The sequence below is a fragment of the Aplidium turbinatum genome, chromosome 5 (genome assembly GCF_918807975.1).
Source record: "Aplidium turbinatum chromosome 5, kaAplTurb1.1, whole genome shotgun sequence".
Classification (NCBI taxonomy): domain Eukaryota; kingdom Metazoa; phylum Chordata; class Ascidiacea; order Aplousobranchia; family Polyclinidae; genus Aplidium; species Aplidium turbinatum.
Window position 1 is genome coordinate 189967 of NC_137476.1, and position 13938 is coordinate 203904.

Consider the following 13938-nt stretch of genomic DNA (forward strand, 5'->3'; position numbering starts at 1 on the left):
CGAAGCATGTAAAGAACTAAGACAATGCAATTGTAAAAAAGAATGCAAAAGCTGTAAATGTAAAAATGCAAATTTACCATGCACTTCACTATGTTTCTGTCCTTGTGACCATGAATAAATATTATTTACATGTGAATCATTGTCATGAACATGATTTACGTACTCAGTAGTAATAAATGATAACAGAAATGTTGACTGTACATGAATTGTCTTTTTAGTATTTTAAGTCTGTTTGGGTGGAAGTATCAAAGTTTAGACTATTCTGCACACCTGACTGTCAAATTTGTGAAACCCTTTCTCTGTCCATAGTAGGCTACGTTACACACTTGTTTTTGTTGAATACCATCTTAAATCATTCATAGTGTCTTAAAAGTAACATTTTCAAGGTAGTAGGAAATGAGACACATCTACATTGCTCTCATAAAGCAACTTTCCTACGTCAGTCCAGGACCGGAATGGCGGCCATTTTGAATTTTGACGTCACGGGCCGCCATTTTGAATTTTTGTTTGGTTAATTAAACTTTTGAAATCTACATGGTCCAAAGTACATATGTGCCAATTTTCATGCTTGTGTCACCAAATGAAGTATTTTCAGGGTTATCTACCTCACTATAAGTGGCAGTTTAGAATAAACCTGGGTTTCGGCGTTACATGACCTGGAATTTTAGTTTTGGTGTCAATCTTATCTCATGATTCAGAGTAAGATCTTTGTTAGATGATTCACAAGGCTAATTGTTCTGTGGAGTGAGCATTCTGTTGCTCCGGTTTTCTTTGGTAAAGTTATGAATATGGAACGTGCCATATCACTAGGGATGTTCCGGTGTCATAAATATGATTTAAGATCTCAGTGGTTAGGTCTAAACCCCACTCATCTAAAGCTTCGATAATTTCAACTATAAAAGAATTGATATTGTGGAATAAAATACAAAATTCTCTAAATAAACAGAAGGCGTCGTTGGATTTAGAATGTTGTAATAGTTGAGGATTCAAATATATTTTAAGTTTGCATACAGACGGCGACGCAGGATACATGTCAATTTTATCTGAGCAAACATTAATAGTTCAAAAATAAATTTAATTCACTTTTTAGTTTTAAGATCACAGTGGTTAGGTCTAAACCCCACTCATCTAAAGCTTTGATAATTTCAACTATAAAAGAAACAATATTGTGAAATAAAATACAACATTCTCTAAATAAACAGAAGGCGTCGTTGGATTTGGAATTTTGTAATAGTTGAGGATTCTAATATATTCTAAGTTTGCATACAGACGTTGATGTAGGATGCATGTCGATTTTATGTGAGCAAACATTTCAATTTAATAGTTCAAACATTTTGCGCTAAATTTTATTTCAATTTATTTATTTTTGTCGGAATGCAAAAGAAACGATATTGTGAAATAAAATACAAAATACAATTCAAAACTGTAGCCGAATAGGGAACTAGCCGAATCGGACAGGCCGAATCGGACAGGCCGAATCGGACTAGCCGAATCGGACTGTAGCCGAATAGGGAACTAGTCGAATCGGACTAGCCGAATAGTATCAGACCCTTATCAAGCAAGCTTCTGCAGACGTTTAGGATATGCAGTCTCAATATGAATACATTGAGATAAAAACACTCGCTTGTAGAAAACTTGATGTATGCTGCATGCAAGAGCCAAGATATCAAGGCAGTCAGTGCCGCACTGTGAAGGGGAAGAATTCGTGTACAAACTTTTCTGGTTTGGAAATGAAAATAATGCAGTTGGAGTGTTTGTAGCAGAGAAGTGGATTGAAAGTGTATTTGATACGTGCAACGTGTCTCGAACAGGATTATCTCAGTAAAACTGGTAGTTGGCAAGCGTGTAGGACTGTAGGCTTATACTTAGGATGTCATACTTTTTAAACACCCTCTTTTTGGAAAGTCAGAAAAAACAAAATTTCACTCCACCCATAGTAGGGTGGGTCATTTTTGACTTTTTTTTCGAAATTCAAAAACGGCTAGTCATAAAAAGTGGCACATGCATAAAAAAGTTACGTGTGCAAACTTTCATCGGTTTGGGGGTCAAACTTTCAATTTTTCGAAAAAAAAAGGGAAATTTCACTTTCGTTTTAACATAATCTTTTTTATAATTTTTTTTCTGGCTAGTTATAAATTGTAAGTGGGATGTACCGAGAACTTTCCTATGAAAAGGCATGTTCGAAGCTTAAGGCTTACTGCCTCGCAGCGACGACCAAAATGCTGAATTTTCACCAATTTGAGATGCAATTTTGTCATTGCTCAATAAACAAACTTGTCGCAAAAGGGTGAGATGGTGTTAACACAGTACGCTCATTTATTTTCTGTCTACTAACTTTGCAGGATGATACGAATTGACAAATCATAAGACGTAGTCTGCTAAAGTTAAAAGCAATAGAAAGCTTGATCAGTTACAGCTAAACGCAACCTATAGTTTACTTCAGAATAAAAGCAATATGATCTGCAGGTTCCGTAAATGGAATGTACTGTACAGTTTCGACGTGAATTGTTATCATGATTTTGTTTACACAAATTTGTCATTTACAAACCAAAATTAAACGTTCACTTGATAGGCTGCTACAAGAACCACATAGGCTACAGGAGTAAACTTTGTTTGACAGCAATGTAACGATAAAAAAGAACTTGTGTTAACAAAAAAAAAACGACATTGTGTCAAAAGTCCAACAAACAACAAGGACCTTTAACCAGTTCACCAGATTATTGTTCAAGCTTAGTTCTGGCTTAAGTCTAATGAACCATAAACAGACATAACTCAGCAACAACACTACATTTAACATTATAAAAACAAAAAACAAAAAGCGAACGTTTTCGGCTAGTCATACAGCCCTTTTCAAGCCTATAAGAAAAAGTACATATTAAAAGAAGATTTGACCATATTTTTGCTGTGATACTGTATGATTCTTTAGCATTTCTTTTAATATGTATTTTTTCTTATAGGCTTGAAAAGGGCTGTATGACTAGCCGAAAACGTTCGCTTTCTGTTTTTTGTTTTTACAATGTTAAATGCAGTGTTGTTGCTGAGTTATGTCTGTTTATGGTTCAAAAGAGTTACCTCTCTACCCAAATTGTATTAAGTCTAATGAGTAATGAATCATAAAACCTTGTTTCAACTGGAACAGGAATTTTTTTCCTTGATTGTAATATTGCTTTAATGTACCCATCTCTTTCAAAGCTGTCAACCACATGTGATGAGGCATCTGTCACGAGTTTAATGGCTCTCTCAATGGCTTGTGTGTGGCAGGGAAACATAAGAAATAACTGTTGTGGAGGCATCTTTGTTTTGATGTGCTCTTCTATCACACTGCTGCCAACACCACGCATTACTGGGGGTTTCGTCACTGGAATATTTTGAAAGTCTATCATCTCAAAGTAACGTTCGGAACTGAACTGCAATATTGACTGGGTACATTTTCGCTCACGAGTGCTGTGAGATGATAATATTCTTGAATTGAAAATTCTTCTCCATCCTAGTTCCCTTACATACTGTTCGGTATCACATATCATTGCAATCAAAATGTTTTCAGGATGAGCATAAAACGCATTCCTCTGTAAGTACTTTGTTGACGATATTGCGAGCTTTATTCGATATATAGCTTCTGAGCAGAGTGTAGAATTCTAAAGAAATGTTTTGGGCCATTAGTGAAATTACTTTCCTTTTTGATGGCAAACCATACTGGAATGTAAACATTCATAATATAGTCCACAAGTTCCACCAATACAGCTGACAGTTCGTTAGATGCAACGTAGAATTCTATTGGCTGTGGTCAACCATCTTGAGTGGTTCATCATACCTGGACTCCTAGATACGAAATGAATTGATATTTCTCCACTTTTCACTGCTCTGTGCTTGTGTAGAAGATATTTTTGGTCAGTGCTGAGGTCATTTTCATCAATTTCAATCTCTGGTGCCGGAACTGCTTTATATTTTACATCATCTAGTTATATCGTATATCGAATAAAGCTCGCAATATCGTCAACAAAGTACTTACAGAGGAATGCGTTTTATGCTCATCCTGAAAACATTTTGATTGCAATGATATGTGATACCGAACAGTATGTAAGGGAACTAAGATGGAGAAGAATTTTCAATTCAAAAATATTATCATCTCACAGCACTCGTGAGCGAAAATGTACCCAGTCAATATTGCAGTTCAGTTCCGAACGTTACTTTGAGATGATAGACTTTCAAAATATTCCAGTTACGGAACCCCCAGTGATGCGTGGTGTTGGCAGCAGTGTGATAGAAGAGCACATCAAAACAAAGATGCCTCCACAACAGTTGTTTCTTATGTTTCCCTGCCACACACAAGCCATTGAGAAAGCCATTAAACTCGTGACAGATGCCTCATCACATGTGGTTGACAGCTTTGAAAGAGATGGGTACATTAAAGCAATATTACAATCAAGGAAAAAAATTCCTCGGTTCCAGTTGAAACAAGATTTTATGATTCATTACTCATTAGACTTAATACAATTTGGGTAGAGAGGTAACTCTTTTGAACAATAAACAGACATAACTCAGCAACAACACTGTATTTAACATTGTAAAAACTAAAAACAGAAAGCGAACGTTTTCGGCTAGTCATACAGCCCTTTTCAAGCCTATAAGAAAAAATACATATTAAAAGAAATGCTAAAGAATCATACAGTATCACAGCAAAAAATGGTCAAATCTTCTTTTAATATGTATTTTTTCTTATAGGCTTGAAAAGGGCTGTATGACTAGCCGAAAACGTTCGCTTTTTGTTTTTTGTTTTTATAATGTTAAATGTAGTGTTGTTGCTGAGTTATGTCTGTTTATGGTTCATTAGACTTAAGCCAGAACTAAGTTTGAACAATAATCTGGTGAATTGGTTAAAGGTCCTTGTTGTTTATTGGACTTTTGACACAATGTCGTTTTTTTTGTTAACCACAAGTTCTTTTTTATCGTTACATTGCTGTCAAACAAAGTTTACTCCTGTAGCCTATGTGGTTCTTGTAGCAGCCTATCAAGTGAACGTTTAATTTTGGTTTGTAAATGACAAATTTGTGTAAACAAAATCATGATAACAATTCACGTCGAAACTGTACAGTACATTCCCATTTACGGAACCTGCAGATCATATTGCTTTTAGTTGAATGAGTTTCGCTTTTAGCAGCATGATCATACAGTATCACAACAAATATCACAGCATACATATTGCCAAAAAGAACCCGCAGCATCAGGCTATAACAGATCGTTTGAATCTACACTGTGAAATATTGCTTTTATTCTGAAGTAAACTATAGATTGCGTTTAGCTGTAACTGATCAAGCTTTCTATTGCTTTTAACTTTAGCAGACTACGTCTTATGGTTTGTCAATTCGTATCATCCTGCAAAGTTAGTAGACAGAAAATAAATGAGCGTACTGCGTGTCACGATTTCTATCTATCTCTTACCAGGAAAAAGACTTGGAAAGGTTCAATGACGTAGTTTAGTGGGTCAAACCGAAAAGCAGTCAATTAAATGTCGAATAATTCTACTAGTGAAATGATAATCTGACTTCTTGAAGAACTTTAATGAACAGCTTCTCAAATAACTCTAATTTCGAACACAGTTTATATCAGCACCAATTCTCATCTACTTGTATTCAATTACTTCAAGTCTCAATCACCAATAATTTCTGCATCAACTACCAATCCACAACTCATAGCACAACTCTCATAATCAACTCATAATAATAATCATACGAGGATAAAGATTACACAAACTACACCACTATTTATAGTTGGCTGTTCAGTCCAGTAACTTCGAGAAGGTTACGTAAGGTTACATCATAAAGAACCATTGTTCTATCAAGCAGCATTTAATTGTAAACAACAGAAGTCTCTAGAAAGTCACGTAGGGAAAATGATTCCAGAAAACACGTTTTACATAATACAGATTTCGTAATCAGAGGTTACTTCAGGTCATAACCGAAAATAACACATCGCACCAGAATTCTACAACCAAAACAACACGCTCGTTGAAGATACAAAGCAAGCCATCGCGAGGCATTGCACCTTGATTGTGACACTGCGTTAACACCATCTCGCCCTTTTGCGACAAGTTTGTTTATTGAGCAATGACAAAATTGCATCTTAAATTGGTGAAAATTTAGCATTTTGGTTGTCGATTCGGGGGGCAGTAAACCTTAAACTTCGAACATGCTTTTACATAGGAAAGTTCTGGCTACATCCCACTTACAATTTATAAGTAGCCAGAAGAAAAATTTAAAAAAAATTCTGTTAAAACCGAAAGTGAAATTTCCCCTTTTTTTTTGAAAAATTGAAAGTTTGACCCACGTGCGGGAGCAGAAGATGCACCCCCAAGCTGATGAAATTTTGCACGCGTAATTTTTTAATGCATGTGCTACTTTTTATGACTAGCCGTTGTTGAATTTCGAAAAAAAGTCAAAAACGACCCACCCTAACCCATAGTATGATGTCTGTCTATGCACCTCAAAGTGGCCTCAGTGATGCACAGAAGGATCAGTTTTACGACCAATTACATGCTGTGACCATCAAAATCCCTGCATCTGATTATTAATTCTCTGTGGAGACTGGAATAGCTATGTTGGTAGTAGTGGAACTAGGTTTAGAAAAGTGCATGGTGGTTTTGAATTTGATACATCGGAACTCGATACAGAAGATTAAAGGATTCTCGATGATGCTTTTGATCATCTTATTGGCAACGCTAAAAAGCACCAGTCATCCTGTAACCTACAGATCTGGAAGCGCAGCTACACAAATCGATTTTATCTTAGTTCGCAAAAACATGCGCAAATTGGTTGGAGATATGAAGGTCATTTCTGGCGAAGAAGTTGCACTGCAACATCAGCTTTTAATTAGCGATCCGTTGATTGAAGTGTCATCTGAGCCCAGCACAAGTTCAACCCTCATCTGAAGATTTGGAAACTATCGATCTGGAAGTTCGCAATCACTTCAAGGAAGATTTTAAATCTTGCTTGTTGGCTTCAAAAGTGGAAATAGAGAGGAACCTTCTACTGAGAAGATCTTGGCAAATCTCAAGACGAGTTTGCTGAAGACGACTCAAAAGATATATCATTTACACGACAAAATCAATTGTGGCAAGTGACCTGGTAGTGGACTAATCAAGTTGAACAGACCATCAAAGATAAGCGATCAGCATATAAGGCATGGAAGTCTGGGAAGGGAACAAAGATGGAGTACGATATGGCTTAGAGAACATCAAGACGAAAAGTTCGTCGTGCTTTCTATATGAAGTAGATAGGTGGATTTATGCCAATGTTGATGCGAAATCACCAGATGTGTATCAACTTGCGAAACGATGCGAAAAGAAAATCGTGATGTTGTTGGAGACAAACCAGTAAGGAATGTTGTAGGTGAGATGGCAGTAAATCAAGAAGCAAAGGAAAAGGCATGACTGGAATGCTATGAGAAGCTCCGCAACGTTGCATTTGATTAAGACTACAAACATCTCACCGATTACCTACCAGTTGAAGGCCTACCTAGTACCTATCCCAATAACCATTGACACAGTGTAACAAACCATAGCCAAGATGAAGCATGGTAAAGTGCCTGGGCCATCTGGAATAGTCGTGGACATGGTCAGAGCAGCAGGTGAAGCAGGTGCATCATTGATTCGTGATCTTGCATCTTCAATCATCTGTCATGGTAGGATTCCTTCAAACTGGGAGCAGAGCTTCATTGTGTCTCTCTACAAAGGTAAATGGGATGCATTGTAGGGGAAATTATGGTGGACTCAGGCTGACATGGCAAGTCATGAAACTTGTGGAGAGAATTTTAGGTAAGGTATATCAGGGAGAAAGTAACGATTGATGGCTCTCAGTTTGGTTTTGTATCTGGCAAGAGAACAACTGATGCAGTTTTTGTTGTCAGACAACTACAAGAAAAATACCTGTCAGCGAATAAACAACTGTACATGGCGTTCGTAGATCTCGAAAAGGCTTTTGATCGTGTTTCCCGTAAAGTTATCAGGTGAATTACAAGATTCAGGCCAATTTCCTTCTGCTGTCTGTCGCAAAGGTGTAGGTCGTAACAGCATTCACTGCAACAAATGCCAGCACCGGGTACATAAGAGATGCAGTCAGTTAGATCACTTGACCAAAGACCCTGACTTCAGATGCTCACGATGTCTAGAAACAGTCCGCCCGATCGACTGAAGAATGCAAACAGATGCCAACATAAGTAACCGTTTGTTTGCATATTTTGAAGCTTCAGCCATGTTTGTTACTGATGCGAACTAGTAGTTTTAGCTTCACAACCCAAACTGCTCTTTGTACTGTCAAAGTAGATATTGGCCCTCCCGACAGGTCTCCCACAACCTTCAGCTACTCTGGTCTATAAATAAATCGACGAGCTCCACAATCTAGTAACAACTCATTGTTGAGAAAATATGTAAATGAAAAATCTTTTCATTATTGTGACAGTTCTTGGCAACTTTACTGACTTTGACAAATCACTTCATCATTATCGCTGCATTACTGTGTTACATCACAATGTAGATTTTAACGACCTGTGTTATCTAATTATCTATAGACTGCATCTATTTGTTCAACTAGCATGGCCAACACCAAAGCAGCCTAGCTGCTAAATGTTCGGTAGCCACGAAGTTTGTGGGATGGAATTTCACGTTGTATTAGTTCGTCTCATTCACCTGTTTGAAGATATTTGCTGTTTTGTGGAGTGTATTGTTTTCGCTGTGATGGTCAGAAATAAAAGTTTATAGGGTTTGTGTTAATAACTTCACAGGTGCTCAAAGAATGGGAGTTGTTCCAAGATGCTCAGCAAGATCGGAAGCGGACACTCGACGATTCTGAAGTCACGTTACTGTTCATCAAAAAGCTTAAGAAAGATTCAAAAATTCGAATATCAAAGAATAAAGTTCAACTTTGTTCATGACCCTCCTTGACGCAGCTTGATAGCAGACCACCATTTTGTATCAACCACAGATTGACTTCTTTGACCCTGAAATCCACACATTTTTAGACTCCTAATAATATTTAAAAAAAAAAATTATCAAATTTCTTTGGAACGTGTTAAGATGAACATTTGCTTGAAAACTTCTTTTAACTCATCTTCTTGTACAACGAGAAGTGAAGGAAATTTTCGTGTATTTTTCCAAGGATATGTGAAAACTAAACAAACGGTGGACTGGGTATGGGATGGGATGGAAGGCGTTTTTTCCACCTTCCATCCTGAGATTTTCTTCCATTCCATCTCCATTCCATCTTCCATCTTCACATTTTGTGATCTCCGCGTTGAATATGCCACAAATAAACCTAATAACCATAGCTTTCTGATTGGTCAATTCTGCCTGACGACAGTAGGTTTGACAAATACGCGTCAGGCAATAGTCCCGTTGGTTTAATACGAACCGAAAATCGAATTATTTCAGCAAGCAATGTAATATTTTGCATGTCTTGATAAAGCGTTAGAAAGTTAATGATGGAATTGGGATGGAATGATGGAAGATTGTCTTCCATCCCATCATCAAGATCTTCCATTCTTTTCCATCCTTGACATTTTCCATCCCATTCCTTGACGGTGGAAACTAACTTGTTAGAAATTAGACAAGCCACCTGTTAAAACCAGGCCGATGACAATTATTCGTGAATCGCCCATGCGGACGCTAGGCTACCTCAGTTTTATTTTAATCATCCTTGCTTGACTTAAATAACGAAACCAAATCATAATGACGCAAGCGAAATAATTAGTACTTTCCATTCCAGCTGCACTTGATTTTACCTTTTCTGTGAATACTGAAAAGTTTGGGTGTTCATCAGGACAATTATCGTTTCTAGCACTAGTTTCTAGCACTGTTTTGTCACTAACAATTTTTTGCTATAGGCTAATTGCTGTAGCATCTCAAAACAAACTTAAATCTGTTAATCGCGATTTATACAAAAATCACGAATGTCTTGCAGTAGTAGGCATCTTTTCAGATGATAGTAGCACTCTGGGTACGGCAGCTTCTCATGTGGCTCTGAAGTCCAATCCTGGCGTGGCAGTCTCGTCCACAGTTTGGACATATGAAATCAGAGAAGTTCTAAGGCTGCTGTCTCTCTTTTCTTCATTGTCTTCTTTGCTCTAGTTGCTTCCTCCGCCTCGACTGACCCTTTGCTAGACCCGCACTGACTTTGCAGCGCCATGTGTTGCGGTTTGCTGCGATCAGTTCCCAGCTGGCAGGGTCTATGTCAGTTAGCTGCAGGTCTCGTTTGCAAACGTCTCTGTAACGCAGTGCAGGTCGTCCTACTGGGCGTTTCCCCGTGGCAAGTTCACTGTACAGAATGTCCTTTGGAATGCGCCCATCCTTCATTCTGAATACATGCCCCAACCAGCGTAGACGTCGCTGGCAGAATAGAAGGTGTATGCTCAGGGAGCAAGAACGTTCCAGAACAGTGGTGTTGGGTATTCTGTCCTTCCAGGAAATACCAAGAATGCGCCTCAAGCAACGAAGGTGAAAGCTTTCAAGGCGGTTTTCTTGTCTGACATAAGTGGTCCAGGACTCACTACCGTACAGCAGAGTACTAAGAACACACGCACGGTACACTTTGAGTTTTGTGTTAAGTGTCAAAAGATTATTGTCCCACACTCTCGCCCCAAGTTGAGTCATCACTCCTGCAGCCCTGGCTATCCGTCTGTCGATTTCCTTATCTAAGGACAGGTTACTGGTGACCGTTGAACCAAGGTAGGTGAAGTGGTCTGTCACTTCGAGCACTTCTGGTCCTATGGTGATGACAGGTGGCTTGGGGATATCTTGGCCCATGACTACTGTTTTCTTGATACTGATGGTCAGTGCGAATTCCCTACAGGCGTGTGCAAACTGGTTGAGCAACTGCTGCAGCTCGTGCTCGACGTGTGCTGACAGTGCTGCGTCGTCGGCAAACAACAGGTCTCTGATCAGCACTGTACGAACCTTTGTCTTGGCTCTCAGTCGGGCCAGGTTGAACAGTTTTTCATCACTGCGGGTGTGTAGGTGGACTCCTTGTGTGGAGTGACCGAATGCAAAGTTCAGCAACAGAGAGAAGAAAATCACAAAGTCGGCGCAAGGACACATCCTTGTTTCACACCAGACCGAATTGCGAAGGGTTTCGAGGTCTCCCCGTCGTAGCTGACCACACCCTGCATGTCCTTGTGGAAGGAGATGCAGGGTTCCCACGCAGTCGGGAAAGTAGGGAAAAAGTAGGTAATTTGAAAACCCGTTTTCCAGACCGGGAAAAGGTCGGGAATTACGTGAAACCTCCTCATGGTATTGAAAAAGTATGGAAAACCTTGATGACTAAATTGTAGATAAAAAATTATGCGATATGGACTGGATTAAACCGGATACAATACCGTCCTTGTCAGCTGGATCAGCTGTTAAAATAAATCACTACTGCACCAAGCGGTTTTTCTGAGTTTGTGTTCTAAGGTCAATCCATCCAGCATGGTTTTACTGATTTAATTGATCACAATTACAGAAGTGCCTGCCGTTGTTCAGACATGGAGTGCTGGTAAGCTAGGCCTAGGTTAATAGCTTATGTTCAGTGACTATATGTGGTCAGATAGTAGGAGAACTAACCCAGCAACTACGTGTAGGCTAGTTCAGGGCTTCCCAAACTTTTTTGTTCGGGACCCCACTTAATCTCCTAAAATTTTCCGCGACTCTTTACAGTTAAAAGGATAAACAATGCAAAATAAACGTTTGTGATATTTATTGAAAGGCTTAATTTAAACGAAAACTAAGAACAAGCTATCCGTAATCGAAGCCTTCTACTTGTAGCCTGCTGGAAACAAAACCAAAAACTAAACACATTTGTTAAGTGTGATGGGTTCGACTGTTCTCTGCTACAAAGCAAGCCTAGCCTTGGCCTGATGTTTGTCAATGCTGGTTTCAAAACAGTTTCAATGTTACTTACGCTGGAACGGTATTTTATCAACGTTGAAAACACTGACACACACATAGCCTACATGGAGATTAACGGCAGGAGTGTGGTTACTGCTGTCTGCTAAGCCATATAATGGTGAATATTCCGCTCTAACGTTCGGCTAAGCCAAAAAGTGTGAAACTTTTTTCCAGAAAATTCAAGCCACAACTTAGAATCAAAAGATAGATCTGCAAATTTTTCCAGGGATTTTAAAAAAGAGGTGTTCGGTAGTTTGTTTTTGCATACACGTAGACCTATAGCCTACATATTACATAACCATTTATATGGACTTGGGAATCCGCTGTTAAAAATAATAATTTTGGCGCTTAAAGGGATACTAAAGGAAAAACCTGACTTGGCGATTTTCCACGTTCTTTCTGTTTAACATGCTACCATAAAACGATTTTCAATAAAATTTTGCGTGCTTTTGTCAGAGCTTTCAAAACGAGATTGGGCTTTAGCAACAAAGCGTGCGACTGTACAGTCTGCGTCACTAGAGACTAGCAATCAGCTGATCTCGCAATAATTGTTACTGCGGGCGATTTGACTGTAGGCTATGTATCTATCTAGGCTATGCATGTACATCAAAACATCACATTTCAACATCAAACAGTTTACTCAAAACATCAGATGTGGTAACGTGGCTTTTGTTATTGCTGTCTTTTGTGACGTATTCTCGAGCAGTGTTTGCACTTTTTGGTTATTTTGAAAAAAATGAAAATAAATGAAACACTGGACTTTGGGTTTTTTCGGTAATTTTTCTTGAAATGTATTCTTGAATGTTCAGTTTACGCATTTTAATGCTTAATTTCCGTTTGAAATTTTCATTTAGTAGGCCTTTAAATGATTTGTGATTCAGTGTTTAAATGTTTTTGTGATTCAGTGTTCAGTAGCTTTTTACTTATTTCATTTTTGTTAGTAGTGTAAATTTTAATTGTTTTGGTTTGGCTTATGGCAGGTTGCCACGTCCTATTTAATGAAGCTTTGAATTGTAATTTCAGTATAAATGTGACAGTTTATCCCAACTGGTTTCAGTTTGGGTCTTTTGTTCAAATAGGAATCTTCTGACATTACTATTTTTTCATACTGATTCGGATGTAATAGAGTTCGGATATACAATTTTAAACCTATGCTATGCATGATCTTATTTAGAAATAATACAGCACAGAAATTTTTATTGATTTAGCACTGTTAATGCGCAATTTAGATCGAAATTAGGTAGGGAATTTTTAAAATTTAGTATTGAATTAGTATTGAAAAAGTAAGGAATTTGTTAATAAAAAATGTGTGGGAACCCTGGAGATGATGATGAAGCAGCTGTGGGGGACAGCCAATCTTCTGCAGTAACTGAAACAGGCCTCTCCTGCTGACAAGGTCAACTCAAAACCCTTTGTCAGGTCAATAAAGGCGATGTATAACGGCCTCTGCTGCTCACGGCACTTCTCTTGAAGCTGTCGTAAGTAAAACATTATGTCTGTTGTGGACCTTTGGGCGCGGAACCCGCACTGAGATTCAGGGTAGACCCTGTCGGCCAATACCTGAAGGCGCCTAAGGACCACTTTGGCAAAGACTTCCCACGATGCTAGGCAGAGAGATGCCTCTGTAGCTGTTTCAATCAGTGCGATCCCCCTTGTTCTTGTACAGAGTAATGATCTTGAAGTTGCGCATGGACTGCGGTACTTGGCCCTCTTTCCAACAAAGACGCAGTAACTCGTGCAGTGGTTTTAGCAGGACAGGTTTCCCACACTTTATGACCTCAGCTGGAATATAATCCTCTCCCGGTGCTTTCCCACTTTGCATAGAGTCAATAACTTTACTCAGTTCTTCTAAAGTAGGTGCTGCATCAAGCTCTGCAATAACAGGTAAATCTTCAATGTTGTCTAGCACGTCTTGAGAGACTGAGTTTTCTGTTAAATATAGTCCCAGGTAATGTTCCACCCAACGTGCCATCTGCTTTGGCTTGTCTGTAAGGATCTCGCCAGTCGATTCTTTAAGGGGGACACAC

General features: G+C 38.7%; 1 protein-coding gene across 3 annotated transcripts in view; it reads left to right on the forward strand.

Annotated features, from left to right (window-relative positions):
* Window positions 1-9317, forward strand: part of LOC145770433 (cell growth-regulating nucleolar protein-like) — an 81692-nt gene extending 72375 nt beyond the window's left edge. For all 3 annotated transcript variants that reach the window (XM_082582076.1, XM_082582079.1, XM_082582077.1), the window contains one exon: window positions 8776-9317. In XM_082582076.1, the coding sequence (XP_082438202.1) occupies window positions 8776-8925 (150 nt within the window). In that variant the 3' untranslated portion in view covers window positions 8926-9317. The remainder of the gene's footprint in view (window positions 1-8775) is intronic.
* Window positions 9318-13938: the final 4621 nt, after the last annotated feature.